The sequence below is a fragment of the Metopolophium dirhodum genome, chromosome 8 (genome assembly GCF_019925205.1).
Source record: "Metopolophium dirhodum isolate CAU chromosome 8, ASM1992520v1, whole genome shotgun sequence".
Lineage (NCBI taxonomy): Eukaryota > Metazoa > Arthropoda > Insecta > Hemiptera > Aphididae > Metopolophium > Metopolophium dirhodum.
The window spans coordinates 14,197,634-14,222,731 of NC_083567.1; the positions used below are offsets into that span (position 1 = coordinate 14,197,634).

The following is a 25,098-nucleotide window of genomic DNA, read 5'->3' on the forward strand; positions in this document are numbered from 1 at the left end:
TACATGTCATAATTGTAAAATTATACGTTTAAATACAACTTAAAACCATTAAATAACTACCACTTCAATGATGTGCTATAAAAACTTTTATTTCTATCTTATAACAAATTATTAGGAAATATAGAAAAAAAAATACAAACTATGTATAATAAATAAAATTTAAAAACAAAACAATTTACACTGCACCATTTTTTTTTTTTTTTTACGATCTTTAAAAACATTTATTCGTATATGTTAAAAAAATTAAGACTATGAGTAAATAATACATATTTTAAATTAAATTTTATTGTATTTCTTTACACTAAAATATTATGATAATATTCATAAATAATTAAATTGTGTAATATTCCTACATGATCATGAATAAATGTATAAAATATGGGTAAAGAAGTAGTAAAATTTAAAATGTAATTATATTATCTTGGATGATGTATTTTTTCAAGTATTATGGAATATTTAATATATTGTATTAACTGATAAGTTGATACTTAAATAATTTTAAAGGTTACAATAAGTTATTATCTTATATCAAATAGTTAACTTGCATTTTCCTACATTGGTTGTTAAAAATGTACCTATAGTTATTCAATGTTGTCCAGAACCTTTCATAAATACAATTTAAAACATTTTAGTATTATAAGGATTTTAGAACTTCTAAGTTCTAATCATAATCTAAATTGAAAAAAATGACTAATTATATATTTTGGTATACATTTTAACAATCAACAAAGTATAATTCTACACGATTATGGATGGAAATTAACATTAACTTAAGATTAGCAACTTAATAATAAAAACAATGTCTTTAAATAACTTGTGTTTACTTGAAAATGTAAACACTTATTAAAAATAATATTATTACATTTATTATTGCAGATAATTGTCTAATATAGTTTTTACATTGTTCAGTCCTATAAATAATGTTCTTGAGTTCAACAATCACATCAAAAGGGTTGATAAAAAAATTATATAGATTTCCTTGTCTTTATAAATTAAGTACCATTTAACAGCTCTAAGTACTTTTAAGGCACCTTCTATAAAATGTAATAATTAAAATAAATAATTAATTTACATAGGTACATTATAACATTATTAAAACAATAACTGGAATTACGTTTGTGTATAATTCAATCTAAAATTAGATACATAAATACATATAATATATTACAATTATAAATAATAAATCACTTATTTTTCAACATTCTTAAATCATGTTTATCACAATCATTATTATATACAAGCAACAGATAAAGAGGAATGAGCAGAATTATGATTTTTGTTTTGATGACTTTATCGCCTTATCATTATTTACATTAGTGTTTTCTGAGTTTTGATAGGATTTAGCTGCTTTACTTTTGGCAGATAAAAAAATTGGAAATAATTTGTGTCGTTTAATACGTTTTACAGACACTTCACTAGGTGTTGGAGATACTAATACAATATCTGAACGGCTAGATACTTTTGATATCTTTCGATATTTTGGATCCAAACTAGAATCCGAATTTGAATGGCGGAACGTACCAGGAACGACCTATAACATAAATATTTTAAATTGTAATAAATACTAAAATATACAGTTGAACTTGGTTAACACAAAGTTGAAGGGACCTAAAGGAAATTGAAGTTTGAGTTATTCAAGAATTCAGGTCATCCAAGGAAAATACAATAAGAAATTCTAGGGACCAGGAAAAGGTTTAAGGTATTGACGATTTCGAGTTATTCAAGTTCAACTGTATATTTTTCCAGGTAAATTTAATACACAAAGTTAGTTAATATATTATGTACTTTTTTAGATTTTAAATGGTTAATGGAACAAGGGATCTTTATTAATTGACCATTGATTATAAATGTTAGTATTTATAATCAATGATATTACTATGAATACTATGGCATACTTATTGTGCATTATAAGGTTTGGAAATCTGACACAATTTTTACTAAAGGTAAACCTTTAAAAATTTCAGAAAATTCCAAAAAATTATTATAGAAAGATAAATGCTTAAAATGCTTATTATTTTTATTTTATAACTGCAAAGCTATAGCCTGTAAGTATTGCTTGTTTTTAAATATAGAATTTGGATATTAACAATTAAAAATAGAAGATTGTATTATAATAAAGATTTAAGAATTTTTGTAACAGTGTTTTATCTATATATTATATATAAATGATTGTTTGTTTGTCTGTATGTCTGTGTGTGTGTGTCTTTTAAGCATTCCAAACCGTTCATCCGATTGCTATGAAATTTGGTACAGAAATAGATTAGATCTTTGAGAAGAAAATAAGCTACTTAAAAAGGGTAAATTAGAGGCCCAACCTGGGGAAGTGCTCAAACAGAGATTTAGAGATTTACGATGGAAATTTTTGTTTATAAACTGTTGCTATTGGTTTTAATAATAATAATTATTATTAAGTGATAAGCCTGTTGGCATAGTGGCACTTCTATGTATATTTTACTATGGAATGTCTCAAGTTCAAACCACTGATTCGGTACACCAATCTTTTGCATTGTATTTATCCACCGTTGGGTTAAATTAAGTAAAAACAACAAACTTAGTATAAGTAGTTAAATTATACACTTACGTACAAACCACACAGGGTCCGCGATCTACCACAGGTAGATTTCCTACCTGATAATATACTGCTTGCACAATCACAAGCGAATCTCACGGACAACACCGGCCGGGATTGCTATACATTAAAATATAATATAATTTACACTTAAAAAGACATTGCTTCCAGTGTTACACCCAAAAGGAGTTGAACAATCATAATTTTTTTTACGGGAAATGCCGGGTAATTCAGATAGTCTATTATAAAATTGTGAAAAGTAAAGATAATTTTTTCAAATCAAAATAATCTTAAACTAATTACAAAAATTTGTAGGAATTATATAATATAATATATTGAAAGAATAGTCTTACAACTTGCTCAGATGTCAATTGGTTGCTATCAATATTGTGCGATTTCGACGTTGAATCTGATGTTTGAATAGATTGTTGTGGTTGTTTTAGATCACAAATGTCTTCGCCGAGTATGAAACAAGGTTTTGTATCCAAGGAACGGGTTTGTTGCTCTTCGTCCACGCATTCTAATTGATCGCTCCCTGAAGAATCCTGGCCGTTGTCCCGCCATTGTCCGGAATTTTCACAAGCACCAAGGTCTTGATACGACGTCCCTGTAAATATATTAATGATATTTAAATAAAATAAAAATGTATTTAAATGTTTAATAAAACACACAAGCAAATGAAAGTATTAATATTATATTATGATATATTAGTGTATTAAATATATTATATATGTATATAATTAATACACACATATTATATCTAAGTACTAAATTAAATAAATAAAATAAAACTACATTTTTCATATAAATTTCAGTTAAGTCACATGTATTTATGAGCATTAGTACAATACAATAAAATTTTAATTTTAATTATGTTTAAATTCATAATTATTATAAATATTAAAAATATCAATTAACATATTATTATTATTATTGTTTTAGAAAAGATGACAAATATTATTTTAATTTTACAATGCCTTATAATAAATAATTAATCTAAATTGTATTATGTTTTACAAATTTATATATACTATATAATATTATTGTTCGATACTTTAACAAATATATTTTAATCAAGCTAAGTACGACCACCTACGAGAAAATATTTATTTTTTTATATAAATGAGCCCTTTAAATAGAAGAAATATTAAATTTAATTAAAAAAATAGTATTGTAAGTATACATATAATGATAAAGGTAAATGTTATTGCCAATTTGACTAGAATTTTACTTTTTATTGTCTTAACACCAGTAGTTTTGTTTTGAAATAATATTATTGTTATATTTTGCTTACCACAAAAATTCATCTTCATGCAGCAGTAAGGATAAAAAATTAATTAAATTATTAAAATGCACAAGTAATAATATCTTAACATATTAATGTATAGGCCAAATAATATCTAATACTTCAAAATTAAAACAGCTAATAACTTGTAAAACTAAAGAATATGAAATTAAATTAAAATCTACAAAAAAAAAAAACAAATATACATAATACGAAGTAAGCAAATAATATGTGGTATTATAAATAAAAATCATACAAGCAATTTTTAAACTTAAAATATTAAATAATATATAAGCTATCTCAATTATTACAGACAAAAAATCCAAAAATATTTTAACAAAACAAATTAAGAAAAATATTAATTTACAATATTTTTAGTTTTGATAAATTAATTTTTTCAATATTTTGGTGATAAAAATGAATATAACATTTCTCAGTTTTGTTGGTTTAATAATACACTTATAACAAAAATAGTTAATTTAAATTAAGTTATAATATAATAAATAATAATTAGAACGACTTGTTTATATCATTGTTAAATAAACTGGAGAACTTTAATGTTTATAATAATAATGTAAATAAGGCTCATCACATAAGGCTATATTATATAATTAATGAAATTATGGATTACAACAAAATACTTTCTTTTTTAATAGTAGGTGATATAAAAATAATTTATCTATTATAAACATGGTAAACTAATAATTCATCAATATATTGTTATAATTATAGACATCAATAGTAGGTATTTTGGTTAAAATCCATTGTAATAAATAAAATTCTAAAGTAAAAGAATAAAGAATGAAAATATCTATTAAATAACAAGTAAAAATTTGTATTTTATTTCAAACTAATTTAACAACAGTTAAATATTATTGCAAGCAATAGGAAACACTCGAAGAAACAGTATAAGACAAAAAGCAGTGGTAAATTTCAACCAATAGATTCATCGTCCCTTCCCTTACCTGGACCTACGCAAACTGAATACTGGCTAGAATCATCTTCAAGGTCATCCTGGCTACTCATGCGCCCTGAAACCAAATAAACCAAAAATGTCATTACTTATTATAACCAATCCTTTGAAATTGCGCTAACCTCGCAGTGAGAAGTTTCGCCCATTTACTACATTTCTATATAACATGTTCTCTAAATGTGACAGACCATTATTATTTATTATATTGAACCCGCATAATGTTTCAATTTGCTTCCATCGATGCACCCTCTCAGCGAGTTCTTGAGTAACTTCATTTAACGATGTTCTAAAATACCAAAATTTATTATTATTAAATTAATATTATTTAGATAATATATTTAATTTAAAATGTATTTTAAATATTACCTTGCTTCAACAATGCTGCGGTCAACATCATCAATTGATTTTCCATGAGTTGAAACAAATGCACCCACTAAACTGGATCTTTTTTTACGTAATTTTTCACACTGCAAGGAAAATATTACAAATTAAATATTACCTATAACATTATAAACTATATAATATTACCGCTTCTCTTGCTTGTTGTAATTGTTTCTCAGCACTTATTTTCTTTTTAATATAAGATTTATTTTCAACTTCATGTGTAAGTTGTAACCATTGCTGCAATCCATGAGGAGGTGTCCAACAACGGTCATCTAATTCACCTTCTGCTCTTGCCAACTCTCCTCTTAATGACTAAACATTTTAATTATTATTTGTAATCATACACACATTATATTTACAAATATCATATAATTTAGATTACTTCAATTTCAGTTTTGAGCTGGGAAATTTCCAAATTAGAATAAGACGATTTCAGTACTGATGAATTTTCATCTTTAATTTGTTGTTCTTGTAATTGTTTTTCTAAATTTGCTTTTTCAGTAATAACAAACTCTTGTACTTGTTTTGCTTTTTCTAGTTCTTTCTAAAGTTGCATTCACAAAAAGAGAATAAATAAAAACGATTTAACATGGGACAAAATGTAAACAATTTATACCTGTAGATCTTCATAAGCTGTTTCAGCTTTTTGCAAACCTTCCATATCTCTCATCATACGTTTTAAATGTAGTGTTGAACTTTTATTTTGGTTGTAAACATACCAAAAGCCAATTAATGCTCCCAGCAATAATGTTATTAAAACTAAATCTTTCAAATGTGTGACTGAATCTAATAATAAAATTAAAACATTTAAAAAAAGAAATCTAGAATATTTCAAATAAGGACTTAGTTAGGAGATTTATTTTCTCAAATTTTATAAATAAGTTGCTGACCTTTAGGGGGTCCAAATAGAACTACATCCATAGCTTTCAATGCAATCTTTTGCTTATGAATTGGATCCTTGATTCCGAGTACATTTGTCAATATTTGCATATTATTAGTAACAGCCAGTCTGAAATTGTAATTATTATAATGTAATAAATATTATAATTAGTTCATAATTAATAAGTACCATTAACAAGAACTATAAGATATACCACTAACATATATTCAATAATTAAACAGCTAGCTGTCAAATATAAAATTTTAAAATAATACACTTAAGTGACAATTTTTTTACATTTTAAATTTAAAAACACAATTTCAAAAATATAAAAACTATAATACAAAAATTATGACAAATTGAAAAATTCAAATTACATAAGTTTCTAGAAAAAATTTGCTGATTTTTGACATATCTGAGAGTTTGCTAGCTAAGGGTGCTATAATAGCAACCCCCCCCCCCCCCCATGAATTGTGATATTGTCAAACCGATAACCGGTAATCACATTTTTTGGGATCATTTTGATAACCGGTATTCAATTACCACTAATTCTAAAAACCCCTAAAATCGGTAACCACTTACGAAAATACACGGTTTTGTGGGGCGTCATTCATTTGGGCGAATAAGCCTGAGCAAAGCACATATCATTTTGGCGAGAAATTAACCGATGGTTTAGGCGAATTTTTAAATTATTGAATAATAGGGAAGTAACATACCTACGTATACATTACTACAGCTAAATATTATTGTTATATCGTTTCGACTGATTGTTGAGACCAATTTACAATTATGGATAGTGAACGATAATTTGTTAGATTGTACATGTAGGTTTTCCTGTTTTGCCTACATCTAATCTAATCAGATACTGAAATACGACATTACTTTTGATTATAAACGCACTACCGGTAAAGATTATAGTGTTATAGTATTTACTATTTAGTCTTTATGTCATAGTTGTCGGAACAGAATCTCTAAAATTAAACGAAAATTGTTCAATATTTATAAATTTCTAATAAAATAGATACGAAAGTTGAAGCCAAATTCGATTCTATAAGAAATAACGAAATTATAGTAATTTAAATTTTGTAAATCATGTTTTAAAAGATGATACAGTACGTTTTCGGTGTGCAAATAAAAAATGTGGATCTAGTGTATTAGTGTCACCAAACAAGTCTAATATTATTAAATTTAATAATATATCTCACAATCATCCTGTCTCTACTCCGAAGACTTTAGCATTGAATCAAGTAAAAAGTGCTGTAAAAAGAAAAGCAAATATAGATTTAAACTCAAAACCAGGTAAAATTATACGTTCAACTTTACTCCCGAAACCTGAAGACGAAATTATGTATTCCGATTTATCATCTATTAGGCAATGTATATATCGTGTCAGAAGACGTAATTTACCTACTTTGCCTCATACCATAGAGGAAGCGTATAAACAGCTTTATGAAATTCAAGAAAATATTACTTCTAATGATGAACAGTTTTGTTTTGTTAATCAAGAAAAAAATATGATAATAACATGCTTAACTAATCTTAAATTGTTATGCGATTCTGAATATGTATTTGGTGATGGGACTTTTTCTTACTCCCCAAAACATTTTGTTCAGTTATATACATTTCACGTGAACAAGCAAAAGTTGTATGCACCCGTCGCATTTTGTTTTCTATCATCTAAAACTACTCAACAATATGAATTAATGTGGTATGAAATTATTCATTTATGTAGAACATTAGTAAATACTAAATTAAATATTATATTCTTTGGTTTACAGCTATTACCATCAGATCAAATTCAACATGGATTTACAGAGTTTATGTCTATTTGTCCGACCGATATTTCTTATTTTTCAGACTATGTTCTAAATAATTATATTATAGAAGATGCCAAATTCCCACCTTCACTGTGGGCAAAAGAACTAACTGACGAACCTCGTACTACTAACGGGGCTGAATCATTTCACAGTAATTATAACTCGCAATTTTATCATCCACATCCTAATATTTATCAAGTAATTAATATTTTAAAAGAAATTCAAACGGAAACCTTACTAAAAATTAATTTTATCAACAAACAAAAAATCAATATATTACGTAAAAATACTAAAGAAAAACAAGACTATACATTAAAATCATGGGAAGAATATCAAACCGGAAAATTAACAATAATTGATTATATTAAAAAAATGGGCATGAGACACCATACTAATAAAACAAATTAATTGGGATTTTTAATACATTATTATGATAATTTTGACACTTTATTAAACAAATTGGCATATGAGATACCATGCTAATAAAAAAAAAATAGTTAAGATAATATATATTATATAATAAAAAATATGACGATATGACAATACATTTTTAACCATGCCAGTTAGAGTTAACTGAGAGTCGTAAGTTTCTAAAAATGGGAAGGAAAACGTATTAGTCTACATACATTTTTATAAATATATATTTATAGTTCGCCCAAACGATATGTTATTTTGGGTCATTCGCCCAAATGAAAGCCGGCCGTTTTATGCCCTGAATGAATCAAAATATTTTGCCAATATTCGGTTAGATAATTTCATGTATTGATTTTGTTGAATATTGGCTTTGCGTAAAAATTCTCAGTCGAGATTCTGAGTGGAGCGATGATTGTATATTGATTTTACAATGATGTGTGTTTTTCAAAATTTTTTGTTTTGTATCTGTCATCATCTTTTAGGACAGTAAAAATGCTTAGATATTCTTCAACAGTATCTTTTCTGATAGGAAAAAGAACCTAGTTGGTACTTTGGGTGGTTCAAATCTAAAAAATCCTAATAGTTTTTAAAAACAGTGAAAAATAAAAGAAAAATTAAGGAAAAACGGGAATTTTTACGCAAAATCGGTTTTTGACAAATTCTATTTTGGTTTTTGGTTTAAATCTAAAACAAATGACCGTATAGATACATGCAATTTTCACTGGTTGTTTATATTAGGTTTTTCTATACACTATAAAATTTTCAAAAATATTGATTTGTTTTGAACTGTTTACGGACATTTTCAGTTTCCATATTTTTTGGTTTTTTTTCTACAAATATCAATAAAATTTTATTTGTTGGGTAAAAAAGCTTGAAACTTTAATACAAAAGGCTCTTAATATATTGTTACAGTGACATTTGAAAAATATTAAAAATCTAGTCACAATTTTTTTTTATAAGCATTTAAGGTTCGAATTTTGACAAAACTCATGAGAATGTGCAAATTATTTTGAGTTAAAAATTCCTAAAAACTTTTCTTTTTAAAATATAACACAAGACTCCTTATAAGACTATCAACGTTTATCAACAAAAAAATGTCTATATAAGAAAGTCAATTTCAACTTTTATGAGCGTTTGAAGTTCAAATTTTTACAACATTGGATATTTACTCGACTTCTCGTGTATCGTTTTTTTGTTATTTTGTACCTAATTCAAAAACGTAAAACCGTAAATTCTTGAAATGTATATCATATGTTGACTATCTCAATTCCTTTTTTTTTTCTATAAATTTCATCAAAATTTTATTTGTTAGACCAAAAAGAGTCAGTCACAAGGCACAATTTTATTTTATAAGCGTTTAAAGTTCGATTTTTGACTACATTTATCAAATTTAAGGTTTAAAAATGATTTTGTAGTTACAAATTTATAAAATGTTCAACTTTTATAGCTAAAGATTGAAAACTTACAACAAGGGTAGAACAAGTAGGTTATTTTGTAACCAAAAAATCTCAAAAATATAAAATGTTCAAATTTAGAAGAAATTGTACATTAAATAACCAAGAATAACGATTTTAGTTATTTTGTTGTAATTTTATAATATTAATTCAACTTTTTGGCTGTTAATAATAAGTAGGCAATAACAATATAAATATAATATAAATTATCCACACTGACAAACCATCAACGCTCATAATCGTTTTTCGTATAGGTACAATGACATTATATCATTGAATTCAAATTTAATACCATCCATTATACAGTGACCCACTTGTAACCTACTGTACGGCAGAGCGACATCCACTTACCCAAAATGTTTTATTTTTCAAATAATCTAAAAGCTATGTTTTTAACTTCAAACGTTTTAAGAAATGTATTGTTATTGTAAATATAAATGTTAAGTAAATAATATACATAATTTAATTTAACGTAATTTTTTTATGTTTCATATTGGGTGAGTGGGTAGAATAAAGTCTTTGTTCCTTGTGTGAAAATAGCTCACCACGCCACTGCATGTAGGAATAGGTATTAAAATAGGATTTAAAAGGATGTCAGCACACTATTTGTTTTCTCTCTCTGGCCCACGAGCAACATACCAAATTTACATTCAGCAGAATCAACATTCAACCCTATGCTGTTACATTTAGTATTAAACTATTTGTCTATAGGAAACTCACTTATTATCAAAGTTTAAGTTAACAACATTACCTGTGTCACTACGTTTGCTATTTTATGATATTTTAATTTATATGCAAGTTATGATTGTGTAAATTATTACAAGTTAAAAATGTTTATAAATTGCATAAAAATTAAATATTGTAAAAAATCCATTGTAGCTACACAGATAATGTTGTTAGGTAAACTGTTAAAGTTTGATAATAGGTGAATTCATTCTAATATTATAAGCAACAACACATGGTTGGTTCTGCTAAACGTAAATTTGCTATATTGCGCGCAAGTCAGACTGTCAGAATGAGAAAACAAATGGTGCGCTGACGACTGATATCCTCCTGATATTGTACAGTTGAATATATATTTATTGACGATTAGTATAAAATAAAATATTATGTAATATTATTGCTGATATGATGCTACTATGGTACTTTATGCTATAACTAGTCAATAGTCTATAAGGATCACAAATTGTGATTCACAATGAAAATATCGAGATATTATATAGTAACAACTTGTGAAATGAATTTGTATATACAGATTATAGATTACAATTTTAATTAGATAAACAAATTGTTATCACTTTTTACAGTAGTGCTTCAAAATGTACATCTTCCATGAGATTCTACTCCTACGTTCCTATACCTATAGATTAAGAATAATACATTTCGAAATTTAGTAATTTTGTGTTAGTCATTAGTTCCGAAAATCTAATGAAAACTACCGAAAAATTGTTTGATTTACTGTCGATGGAATTCACCTAAACGTTTGTAATTGATGTCGGCTACTTCATTGTAATTTAACAAACATAAGTGAAACTATCCTCGATTAGGAATATCTAAAAACTTCGATGAAAAATAATAGGTGTCTGCATATTATAATTAGTTATCATTATTAATTCACCCGACACCCGTAAAATGTTCGTATATTATACAGGTTTTTCGCTATTGTGTGGTTCATGCTTCATAGTTTACTAACTATTATAATTGTAACAAAAGACAAAATATTAGAATGGATTTTACCTACTGCATTTCCATCATGGCACTATAAACAAACGCGTAGACAATGGAATAATTGATTTTCAATTACCTACGTAACTAGGTATATATCAAGGCATACGTTTTCCCGACTCAATCAAATGTTATCAACCACGCTTTAAAAATAAGACCTTGTAATTTTCATATTCATGTTATGTTTATTAATTTCCCCTCCTTCGCAAGTTAAGCTCTATAGCCAAACGCCTAAAAACTCATATAGTATATTGAATATACATAGTATAGCATCGTTATAATGCAATTGTTACTAACCTAGGGAGATGTGCTCCGGTCACTCTATGTTGTATAAAATTAGGAACATATTGGGGTAGTTCCACTGAAGTAGAAAGCCAATCACAAGTTTGCTCGACAGTCCAATTGTGTACCTAAAACATTATATAACAAATCAATTGTATTCATGAGTTTCAATATTATAGGTATTAAACCTATGATTTATATTATTGTGCACACATTCAATTACTTACTTCAGACTTTACCCAAGCATCCCACAAGTCTTTAACAGATATATACATATCATCATTTTGATGAAATGCCTTTTGACGTTTTTCCGCGCCTTTTTCGTATTTTAATTCTTCCCGAAGAAACTATAGAATACAAAACACAAGATGCCAATTAAAATACAATTTCATACTTGGTAAAACTTAAAAATCTCGACATAAATTTGGGATTATAGGCAGTTTAGTTCAAGGTTTTATTCACATTAATAACGTTTGATTAATGTATATAATTAAAATATTTTTATTAGATACAAAATGTGTGAACAATGAACATTAAATCGTTTTCTATGGATGATCATAATAAAATGAAAAATGTGTATATTGAAATAATAAGTTTTATTTCTTTGGTAGTATAGTTTCTCGTTGAATCAATAAATTGTTGGTGATAGTTATAGTTTGCAATAGCCGTATGGTTTAGATTAACCTAGTAAAACCAAACGTATTGCATATAGAGGACTGTATATTGATCAACTATTATTAAATTACTCAAGTGTCAACCTTGGCCTACCATGACAAGTAGAATGTTGATACAATAGAATCTTCATCTTAATGTGTCATTCAGTTTATTGCAATGCACCAAAATTCAAAAGTAGCAAAGGTCGTTATAAAAATGAAGGGTTGATTTAGTTTTCACTATTAATAATGTATTATAAATACGTATTGCGATTTATCTACAAACCAGAGGAACATGATAAGTGTGCACTCTTTACAGAGTATAAACTATAAGTACTATAAACGGATACAGAACCAACAAAGTTGGGCACCTTGACGCTTCTCTCACAACGTACAGTTGGATATTTTTGTAAAAATGAGGCTAAAATATAAAATATATATAAATATTATTTTTTAAAAATAACTAAAAATATAAATAAATAATAATACAACAAAACTTTTCAGTTTTTCATGAATTAAAACTTTTTTTTCATTGTTAAACTATAGTTGAACTTGAAAATTGAAATTCGTTACGTTATGCGTCGTACAACTTAGGGTATCATCAAAACTAAAATATTGTAATTTTTACTTTTAATCAGATTTGGAATAACTGCTTTGTTGAAGAATAAAGGGGTAAGCATGCTTGGCGAATCACTCTATGCTTATCTGCAGTAGAAATAGTAATACAAGTATACATATTTTAATACCTTGGCACAAATCCTCTTAAAATATAGCAATTAATTCACTATTTGACTGAAATCATTATACCTATATAGTATATAGTATATACGATATTTAATTTAAATAGAAATTGCTAATAAATGTAATAGTAATACCTAAGTAGGTGTATATAAAAGATGAATGATGAAATAAAGTTGCTATTACGATTGTTAGTACCAATAGGCAATAATAGAGTAAAACATATTGGTTTTTCACCCTTAATATTTTATTTGAGACGATTATTGAGGATGAATATTTTATATACAGATAGTTTAAACGGATGATAAGCATTTAGCATAGTAATAGATGTATCAACATAATTTGCATACTGATTTATGACTTCAAATGAGACGTAAATTTAAATCTCATTTTTTAAATGCTTTCCGCAGGCGCACTCAATTGTATTTTTTTTATGTATTCGCGTAGGAATGTTTTAAGTGCCAAATTCGTTCAACACACTATTTATAAGAAATACGAAAAATGCTTCACCTATAATATTCCAAAGAGCAAACTGCCAAAATCTAGGTTGCCTGGGAGTATAATTTTAATTTGAAGCGGAAATATTCAGTACATTTTTTCGCACAACCATATGTATAAATAAACTACTAACAATATTGTGAGGGGGAATATAAATTAATTTGTGACTTATTTTCATTGATCCTATTAATATTGACTCAATTGGGAAAAATCATGCTTAGAAACGTTACTAAAAGCTCTGAATGTATTAACGTTTAATAATAATATGTCTATTGTCTATATACCTACTAAAGTCATTATACAATTATTTACAAAAAAATATAAATTTTTAAGCGAGACAAATGTCGTCAATTCAAAATATGGACAAACAGAACAGTTGAAAACTTATGAGATTTTAAAATTTCTTAATTCTAGTTTTTATTTATTTTTTTTTTGTATAGGTTAAAAATACATTAAAATATTATAAATAATTTATATTTAAATTTTATTTCATATTATGGTGGCTATAATTTCATAATTTATTAGTTATGGAACAAATTAATTTTAAAATCGTTAAAATTACACATTACGCATTGGTTCCGCAGTGAATCCGATTCGTTTTAATAAGGACACCAACAGCAGCAATAAATATAATATTTACATAGCTTGAAAATGTATGATATTATTCTTCAATCTTTATATTATATGTAGGTTTGTAAACTATTGTTGTCACTTGTTTTGAATGATCATTACAGATACGTATTTAATATATACATATTATATATGAGATTTATTTATTTAGTTTTTTTAATAAAATTGGGTTCACACTACATTGTTTATTGCAGGGTAGAAAATATTGAATATGTAGGTAAGTAGGTAACATATAACCAACATTTTGTTATACAAAGCCCCGTCCACACCAAAGAAAAATTTTTCGGAAACAAGTGTTTCCGACAATGTTTTTGATTTCCTGTCATAAGCGGTAATATAAATATTTGTCGACGACAATGTCAGAAACATAATGTTTCCGACAAATGTCTGGACCGGGCTTAAGTATTAAATATACAGAACACGAGTCACGACTTACGACACGACCTAAACTTTACATATAAATAGGTAAACAAATACATAACCGAAGATTTTTAACATATAATTTTCAAGTTCCTTCTTTGGAGGCCTCCTTCAAACTTTACTCCTACTTGACATCCATTCTCTTCTACCACGATACTATCACGATATTAACCCTTACGTGTCTCCCCATACTTAGGAGCATCTTAATCTACTTCAATACATTAGTGACTTCTTGGTTATTGCATCAACTTTAGCAGTTTCTTTAAAGAATTTTTCTTTTTATTCTAACCCTTAATCTAGCTTACAAACATTGTTTTCGAATACCACCCATGCCACTCACATCACTATAATTATTATACATGACTATAAAAATAGAAATTTTCTAAATGATTAATTATATCAACATATTTGTTACATTTATATCAAAATAAATAATGAGGCATTACAAAATTACAAACTAGGCCTCCTAGGTAAGAATAAGAAAATCCATACTCAGACGTTTTTGGAAATTAACATGCATGCACAACGTTAACTCAAATGCTATATTTGTAATTGTTCCTAGTCTATCGACGCTACTTATTCTGGGAAACGATTGGTAACGGCTTTTATAGTAATTACAAAGTTATAAGATTAACTACGGCTGTCCGAGATGTGATTACAGCTATTATGATTACGGTTTATTGAGTAGAGCGGTGGTAAACTCTTCCGATTTTTAAAACTAGTAAAATCTCCAGAGTTTTCTGGAGTCCAGATGGTTACATTCCTGGGGTCAACATTATGTTTAACTGAAGGAACTATAATTTTTTTATTATTTACTATAATAGATTAATTATTTATATACGTATATAGCCATATTGCCTACTTCTTTTTAAATTAATTTGTTCATATTATATTCTATAGAATAATACTACATTTTTATTATAATATACAAATGATTTTATTACAGACTCGGGCGAATTTACATAATATTATACCCTCCAGGTAGTACTTAAGTAGACCAGGGAGAATTTACCACAGAGAGAGTTCACAGGTCATTAAAATCGGGAGTGTATTTACAGTCGCCCATTGAGTATATTTACGTATTTTCCGTGGATTGGGAATTCGGGACAACAATAATAATTAATAACCTTAGATAAAAAGTAACAATAATTTGGGTAAGTACACAAATTGAATATAATATAATATCAGATATTTAGATGCCCACAAACAGTGTATTGAGTACCTATTCCATAAATAATAATATATAGTGTAGAGACTATTTAAGTAGACAGTAGTGTTAAGACACTGAACTTTGATATTATATTATTATTTAATTAAAAATCTATACTTCCACATGGATATTTCGACAGTATAAATTATTTAATTTTTAGTGTAAGGATGTTAAAATAAAGATAACCACGCAGAATGTGTGTCTCAACACCGATATTATACTTAATATTTTACTGTGGTAGTAATTGTAGTACAACACGTATAGGTGTGTGCACTGTCACAGTGCAATATTTAAGCATATAAATGAGTAAAAATATTAATATGATGAGTATACGTCATACTGAGTATATTACTCATCTACTTGTAAAGCTACAGAATATTAAAGTACAATCTTTAAATAATTTTAAACAACGCTGGTATCAAATAAAAAAAATTATTATAAAAAAACGAAATTAAATATTATTTTTATAATGTATATATAAATGTTGATAATTGGAATATAATGTATTTGTATGGGGTCATTGACATAATATCATATCCAATATATACGAGTGACGAGTACAACGATCAATTCAATTAATGACCACAAATTGTTTAGTCAGTAGTAGAACAATTATTAAGTTCATCTCCAGCACTACAATAATAAAAGATAAATCATGTCACTTTTGTTTATGCACAATAACTAAGTAAGCCAGGGTTGTTAAGAGGACGCCACACCCGCATATGTTTGTCTCCGTCTTACAAACGTACAACATGATAAATTTTACGGTCACAATTATCCATTTACCGAGAATTAGAGTGAATTGTCCTATTATATACAATATAAAGGTAAAAATTATTATTTAGAGCATCAATATGACAATTGTTAACATCAACTGCAGTATGGACATTGGACAAGTTCCTTTTAAAATAGAAGGACAAGTTCCTCGTTCCTGTTGCAAAAAAAAAACGCGTTACCTACACTTAATTTTATTTTTACGTTCTAAACGGTAGTTAATGATGTTTTTTTTGGACAACTGTTAAATCAGAAATAATTTACTCATTTTTAAATTAATTTCCTTTTCTGATAGTTAATTGAACTCAGATTGAACATTGAAGGTGCACTATTGATTTTTCTCATTTACAATAGTCTATAAATGCCGATCAATGCATAAGGAAAAACTAACAAAAAGAGGCGGAAAAGCAGGAATTTTTCTGAGGAGGCCCAGTTTTTAATAAAATTAATTTGATTTATTTGTTATAATTCAAAAAATGATATAATATTATTGGTTATCATTTTGAACTATTATCACAGCAACATCGTTTATATCATACTTATACAACCGTGATTTATACTATCATATTAAGTACCTTGTATGCGTTGTATGCTAATAAAGATCATGAACTAAGATATAGGTTGTTCGTGATAAAAATGGAAAATTTGGGGTAACAATGTAGCATTATTTATTGCAATATGTGATTTATTAGTAACTGACGAAGTGATACAAATAACCAACACTAAATATGGACTAGAAAATATTATTATTAAAAATAACAGGCGTTTCATTTTTTTTTCTTAATTTGAGTTACGGTAATTTTCGTTCAAGTTCCTCATAAATAGTTCCTTTATTAATCATTTCTTTTCGTAAAAATAATACTACAATTAGTAATTTAACAAAACGTATTAATTATAATATAATATGAATACAATTTTTTAAAATACAAATCAAGTGTTAATTTTAAAACAATTTTTTCCCCTATGAACAAATGTACTACAATTTAGTATTTTTAAATATTAACAAATATACTCGAGCTTAATCTCTATAAATTGTAACTTTTTAATAAAAAAACACATTTTTTTAAAAGTAGTAAGTACCTAATTGCTTATTTGATCCTATTCAGAAAATTTTCTTTACATAAAACCATATAAATATTATAAAAATGCATTAAAATAAAACATGTTATTTTGTTCATGCCTAAAATATTTAACATACAAGGTACAAATTAAATACAAGGAAATTATTGCATAAAGAAAATATTTCTATTATAATTTAATAAATATTCAAAATATGTAATGTCATTAATATAATCAAATAATTTTGAGACATCAAATTATTTTTGAACAATGAATGAATAACATTTATTTACTCCCACTTATTGGAATTCAATTCTTTTTAAATAAAATAAGAATTAATTGTGACAAAAACTAAAAATATAATTTTTTAAATAATTAAATATTTAAAATTATTGTTTAACTTATCTTTAAGTGAAATGAGTCAACTGACTGCCATAATTTTGTTTTGTCCATGAAAGTGAAGGCCATTTTAAACTTGTATGTATTTACTTTTTTTTAAATAGTAATACACTAATACATAAGAACATCAAAAGAATATAAATATAATAGAATACTTAAACAATTAAGGGAACGTTACAGTGACATTTGTTGTCTCTGTCTTACAACTTACAAGTAAATAACATACCAAATTTTAAGCTCAGCCGATCACGCTTATCTCTATTAGTTTAAAATTAGAGTGAATTAACCTCTTATAAAATTTAAAGGTAAGATTATTATCTAGGCAATGACATAGGCTATTTATTATATTTTAATTTTGAAGTGAGTTATTAGTATTTTAAAATTGTAAATTGTTTGTAAATCCTAAAATACTCACAATTCACTTTAAAATTAAAATATAATTAATAACCTGTCATTGCCTAGATAATAATCTTACCTTTACATTTTATAAGAGGTCAATTCACTCTAATTTTTAAATTAACGGAGATAAACGTGATCTGTTGAGCGTAAAATATGCTATGTTACGCACTCGTAACGGAGACAACAAATGTCACTGTAACGTCCCCTTAATGAAAGCAGCTATTTTATATTTGTATCAATTGAATTATTATAATGTTAGTATTACCTAAACAAAATATTTATAGTTCATTATTCATGAATAATTCTGTTATGATAAGAATATGTTAATTTATATTTTATATAGGTTTCAAACGTTTTAACATGTATTTTTATAACACATACTTTAAATTTATACCAATGTGGTTAATATATTATTAAATGACTAAAATAATGTTTATTATAAAAAGTTGAGTGAATTATAAAAATAATTTTACATTAAATATAAACAAAACCATACTTGTTACATATTTAAAATTTACAAAATGATTTTTTTTATATTACCATATAGGTTAACCTTAGAGGACCGCTGACAAGAGATCACAGATTAGGGGGGATTGTTCCTCTTTTAAATTCTGAGCGATGCAATGAATGTATTGATTTTACAATGAAAAATGACCGTAAGTACATGCAATTTTGACTGAATGTTTATATTAGCATTTTTTATACACGATAACATTTTCCAAATATTTCGACTTATTTTGAGCTATTTACGGACATTTTCAGTTTCCATCTTTTTTAGATTTTTTTTCTAAAATTTTATTTGTTGGTTAAAAAAGCTTGAAAATTTAATTGAAGGCTCCTACTACGTTGTTACAATGATATTTGAAAAATAATAAAAATCCTTAGTCACAGTTTTTATTTATAAGCATTTAAAGCTTAAATATTGACAAAATACTGAAAAATTACTAAAATTAGCAAATTATTTTGAGTTGAGAATTCATAAAATTTTTTCTTTTTAAATCTAAGATTTGAAAATGTAATACAAGATTATCCATAAGTTTGTCTACCTTTATCAAAAAAAAAAATTTCTACATTTCTAAAATTAAATTTTTATGAGCTTTTGAAATTCATATTTTTACAACATTTGATATTCACTTAATTTCTCATGTAACGATTTTGCTATATTGTTGTTATTCAAAAACGAATAACTATAGATACATGAACATTTTACTGAATGTTTATATTTTTATTTTCTATATGCCATACAATTTTGAAAATATGACTCTTTTTGAGCTGTTTACAGACATTGTCAGTTTTTAATTTTTTTAGTTTTTTTTCTATAAATATCAATAAAACTTTTTTTTTTTTTATTGATCTTAAGCTTCGGCAACTATGGCCATTAGCTGTAGTGGTTTGTTTGTGGGTTGTTAGTGTTGGTAGGGGAAGGAACACGTGTGTGTTGGGTTTGGCAGAATTTTTGATTGGGCACCCGTAGGTATCTGCCATGCCCAGGTGGGGGATGGCGGCACTTGTTCTCCGGACACCGTGACTTGCACGGAGAAAAATGCCGCCCGGTGGTCGAGGATCGAACTCGGACCGGCTGTGCCGAATCCGTCGCGTTAGACCGCTCGGCCACCTCGTCCCCCAATAAAACTTTATTTGTCGGGTAAAAAAGCGTGAAAATAATGCAAGGCTCCTTATATATTGTTACAATAGCAGTTGAAAAATATTAAAAATACATAGGCATAATTTTTTTTTCTAAGCATTTAAAGTTCGAATTTTGACAAAATTCAATAATTATTTTGTAGTTGAAAATGTATAAAATGTTCAACCTTTATAGCTAGGGATTGAAAATTTAAAACAAGGTTCCATGTAAATAGGTTAGGTATGTACACCATAGAGGAATTTTCAATTTACTATAAATTATCATTATTCAATTACTAATTATAATTATATTATAAATTTATAAATACCTACATAATGACATGTACCTACATAATTATGTGATTTAAAAAGTAGTATTCAAAATTTGAATTAACATTTAATGTTACATTAATATTATAAATAAGAATAATTAATAAACATAGTAATTAAATAGTACACATTTAATCATTTTATCTTAACGGTAATTCTTAAAATTTTTTAATAAAGTGTCCCTTTTTTGGACAGGAAAATTATGGTCACATTACCTAGGTATAAATAATGATAATCTACAATACAAATTATATAAATATATATTTCCAATTTCTTTAATTATTTTTAAAACATACAAATTCGCTATTCAGATATATTTTTTTAACTTTTATATTAGTATAGTATAAATTTAAAATCTCCTCCCTTTTTATTTATATATTTTATTATCTTGAAAGTGGTACAATAAATTTTCATCTTTCACATTTTGAGACGGTGTTCTAGTATTAAAACTTAGTATAATGATTAATAATCAGCATACTTAAGAAATTTTACTGATGTAAACATTAAATTAAAAATATATAGGTACAAAAATGCAGGCTTTGCTCCAAAAAATATATACATAATATATGTTTGGGTATCAACTATGTCATTAAAAAATCAATTATTAGTGCAAACTCACTAATGTGACATCTGTCACTTATACATATTTGGCAATTTGCCCTCTGTCTTCAATTTCATAGAGTATGACAGGGTAATCATCACCTCGATTTTAATTAAAAACAATTTAACTTAACATTAGGTATACAATTAGTGCAGTGACTCAATATTTGAAATCATAGTTTAATGTTTATGTAATTGTTACTGATGATAATCACTAATAAGTAATAACCAATTACCCCTTCAATTACCAATCAATATTTTATTATTGAAGTTTTTATATATTATTATGGGTAATTCTTTATCTCAAATAAGCTTACATCATCAGATTCTGAAAGATCAATAGCACCATCTGCATCATCATCTAGTTGTCGATGTAAAGATCGAATTGCATCTAAACCCAACCTGTCTTGAGTAGCCATTGTCAAACATGCAATATCATCATTACACGAATCATTAACACCACCTTAAAATAAAAGATTAAAATGGATTAAAATATGATTTATAAGAAATAAAAAAATATTTACAATTATATGTAGGTAGTACCGTAGTAGGTACCAAGAAATAATATTGAATGGAAAATTCATTGTTGTTAAGAAATACACGAGTAAATACATTAAATTAAACTCATTACTTATCTCAAATAATTACCTACTTAATAATCCTAAATAAACATTATTCTTGAATTAAATCTTAATAGTTAAAGAGTAAATATCATAAATAAAAAAAACATGAAATATCATAATACACAATAAACAGTTATTTATCTAAACAAAGGAATATTTCGCACACTTTATATTATGTATAGAAAAATATAGTTTTTCAAGAACTAGGTAAAGTAAATAAATTTTTAAAAAAAGAAATGTGAAGTGGGTCTAATTTTAGAAACAAATGGTCTAAATAACACTATAAGTTTATATTAATAGAAAATAATTAGGTATCTAACAATAATTTACAAGATACAAGACACATTTAAATCATTATTATACTATTGAAATCAAATAGATGCATACAGCTACACTGACATTTTTAGATAATTTAATTAGTTTTATTCCGGTAAAATTTATTCATATGTTTTAATATAGCTAAGTTAAATAGTTTGGAATATTTTAGGAATATTTAACAATATTAAGAGTGAATATGTATTTGGAACATTATAGGTACTCATTCATCTATATCTCCTGTAAGGCAATAGGTACACAAGGCAATTGTTTGTTTTTTTAATTAATCGCTAGTCCTAGTTACCTACAAAACTTAAATAATATCTGTTAATTATTTCAAAAATAATTTTATAAATAGTCAAATAGATACTTTTTTTAAACTTAAAAGTGAATTAGGTAGGAACTCATTATTATTCAAAGTAGAAGTAAGTAAAAACAAACCACAGGATAGGTGAAATTTTACCTATTCTGTATACAAACTATCTATGAATCTCAATATTTGAATTTACTTATTGGGTACTGTTACTTATTGGCTATTATAATCCTACCTACCAACAATCTACATCAGTATAAATGTATTAAAATTTAAACACTTTATTATGTACCTAGGTATATAACATCAATGAAGATTAAGTATATTTAATATTGTTACTTATCTAGGTATAAATTCAAAAGAAACATATAAAATAGAAATATTCCAAACAATGATCAGATTATTTATCTGGGAGGTGAGAAATTGTGTAATTTTACTAACTACAATAATTATTATTGTGGTCTAGTATTTATCTGTGTAATTAAATATTTAATATAAGTAGGTATATTAAATTGTAATTATTGCAGCGACAAAAAAAATTGATTACAAAAAATGAAGATCAAAGTACCTATAACAAAAAAGACTAATGTCCAAATAATTTGGATAAAATAATTAAAATGTACATTAGTACCTACTTATGTTTGATAGTGACGGGATTTTGATTTATCTCTAGGTACCTATTGTACAGTTATTAAGTAAATCATGAAAACAATTTAAATACCTACCACCATATCATAGAACTTTTAGAATATTTTTCAATAATCGACTACTATACTCTATTCAACGAGAGAACCGGTCGCGCACCGACCAAAACTGGTTCCCCACACAACACCCTGCCATAGGGGAACCGGTTTCGATAGCAAGGTGACGCAGAGGGATGCTCAGAACCGGAGGTTTCTCTCGCTGAACAGAGTATAAGTACCTATATATTATGCAGGAGTTACTATTCATACATGTCCATTCGTGCTGTGAAATAGTATTTTTTAGTTATACAGTTATAGAGTTAAGTAGATACATTGGATAACAAAATAATAAACGACAGACGCGCATAATTCATAATAATAATAATATACTGTTCTGTAGATTGTGTAATATCGTACGGGTTACTTACCAGAGTCGGTGGGTTCCGTGACCCGGACTTTGGCCGGATTAAAGTTAGATTCACAGAATACAGGAAGCACCAACGTTAACATTGCGCCACTCCATAGTAACAGCAGTAGCGACGGTTTTGAGCACATGATTGGAAAACGGGCGATATTGGACGATTATAATTATTGTTGTCTGTATGAAATTGCCGCGACGTTTCTGTAGTGTGAATCTCGTTCGATTGCCGTCGCGATTACATCACGGCACAGCGAATTCCGTCGGCCCGACTCACAGAGAAGCGCCCGCGAATCGCGATTATCGTTAATGTCCGGCGTATGACGGATAGAAAATAATACTATCGTTGCAAGACACGACGACGGGTGGTAGCGCACAGGATGGAAAACGACAACAACAATCCCGATCCGCGGACGAAAAAAAAATATATTACATTTACGACACGAATGTAGAAAATCGCGGCGGACCAAAATCACAAATATGAAAGCGGAATGGACACTGTCGCACTGATAAGAATTAAGAATTCATATTCACGGCTCTCGCGCACAGCCGAATAGTAAGTAGGGTTCCGGTCGTCCTTGCAACCGTTTTGATTGGTTCGGTTCGCAGCAGCTGATGACTGATATCAGCTGCAACGCTGTTCCACGGCAATAATTATTCAATTATTGTGGTCTACGCGATTTTTTTAAACCAACATAAAAATTATAGATAAATGTATTATAATAATTGTTTTGTCTATACTCTATTGACTATTATTTAATAAAGTAACACAATAAATAAATAGGTAGGTACAAAAGAAAAATGTTTTATTATTTTCAATTTAATAATACAAATAAGTTTTATAGGTATAATAAGGTAGGTAGTGTTAAATAAATAATAATATTACACTTATAAATGCACTCCCCCATATCACATAGAACTGGCGTTAAGTCTTAACCAGTGGTGTATTGATAAATACATTTATGAGTATACGCACAAAAAAAAGTTTTCACTCACTACAAAATAATGACCAATCCGTTTTCAAAACGTAAGTAAATTAGGAGTAATAGTTATCTTCAACAGATAAATAATTCATTAAAACATCATATCAATTTTTTCCTATGAACTATTAAATAAGTTTTATTTGGTTTTCGAGTTATTATACCAGTTAAATTATATTTTACATTGAGTATACACTATACATTATACACTATGCGTCTATACGCCGAGAATCGGAAATCTGCTGAAGGGTATGCGGCGTACCCTCGTAAATACATACCAATACACCACTGTAATTATACACCACTGACACTACCTACGAGTCACTCGTAACAATGTGCGTGTTTAAACTTTATTTTTAACAGTATGGAGACTATATTATTATAACCATAGTCCACAGACATATTATCATGACAATTAACATATTGTAATGCATATTATATGTCTATACGATTATAACGCCCGATCATTAGATTTAGGTAGGTACTATAGGTACCTATCCCAGTAGATATTTATACATATATAAAACGTATAAAATACCTACGTCAACTTTAAACTGAACCTAGGACCTAAGTATATTATACGTATTATATAAGTTTAAGAATAGTTGAATTTTAGTAAATTTTTGGGTCAAAAGACAGATATTCCACGA

At 26.9% G+C, this 25,098-nt stretch overlaps 1 protein-coding gene across 3 annotated transcripts; it reads right to left on the reverse strand.

Moving 5' to 3' along the window:
• LOC132949856 (stromal interaction molecule homolog) lies at nt 1-23,990 on the reverse strand. 3 transcript variants are annotated; one of them, XM_061020943.1, is made up of 13 exons: nt 23,479-23,990; nt 21,434-21,579; nt 12,011-12,130; nt 11,799-11,911; nt 6,102-6,220; nt 5,828-5,997; nt 5,594-5,755; nt 5,356-5,523; nt 5,194-5,294; nt 5,016-5,113; nt 4,820-4,885; nt 2,923-3,176; nt 1-1,531 (listed from the first exon to the last, which is right to left on the reverse strand). In XM_061020943.1, exons 1-13 carry the CDS (start codon nt 23,603-23,605, stop codon nt 1,268-1,270), a joined length of 1,908 nt encoding a protein of 635 aa, XP_060876926.1. In that variant the 5' UTR covers nt 23,606-23,990; the 3' UTR covers nt 1-1,267. The 3 variants fall into 3 exon arrangements, with proteins under 3 accessions (XP_060876926.1, XP_060876925.1, XP_060876927.1); XM_061020942.1 differs by having other exon boundaries at nt 3-1,531; nt 4,950-5,113; XM_061020944.1 differs by lacking the exon at nt 1-1,531 and adding an exon at nt 3,864-3,876 and having other exon boundaries at nt 2,998-3,176; nt 4,950-5,113.
• Between the last annotated feature and the right edge of the window lie 1,108 nt (nt 23,991-25,098).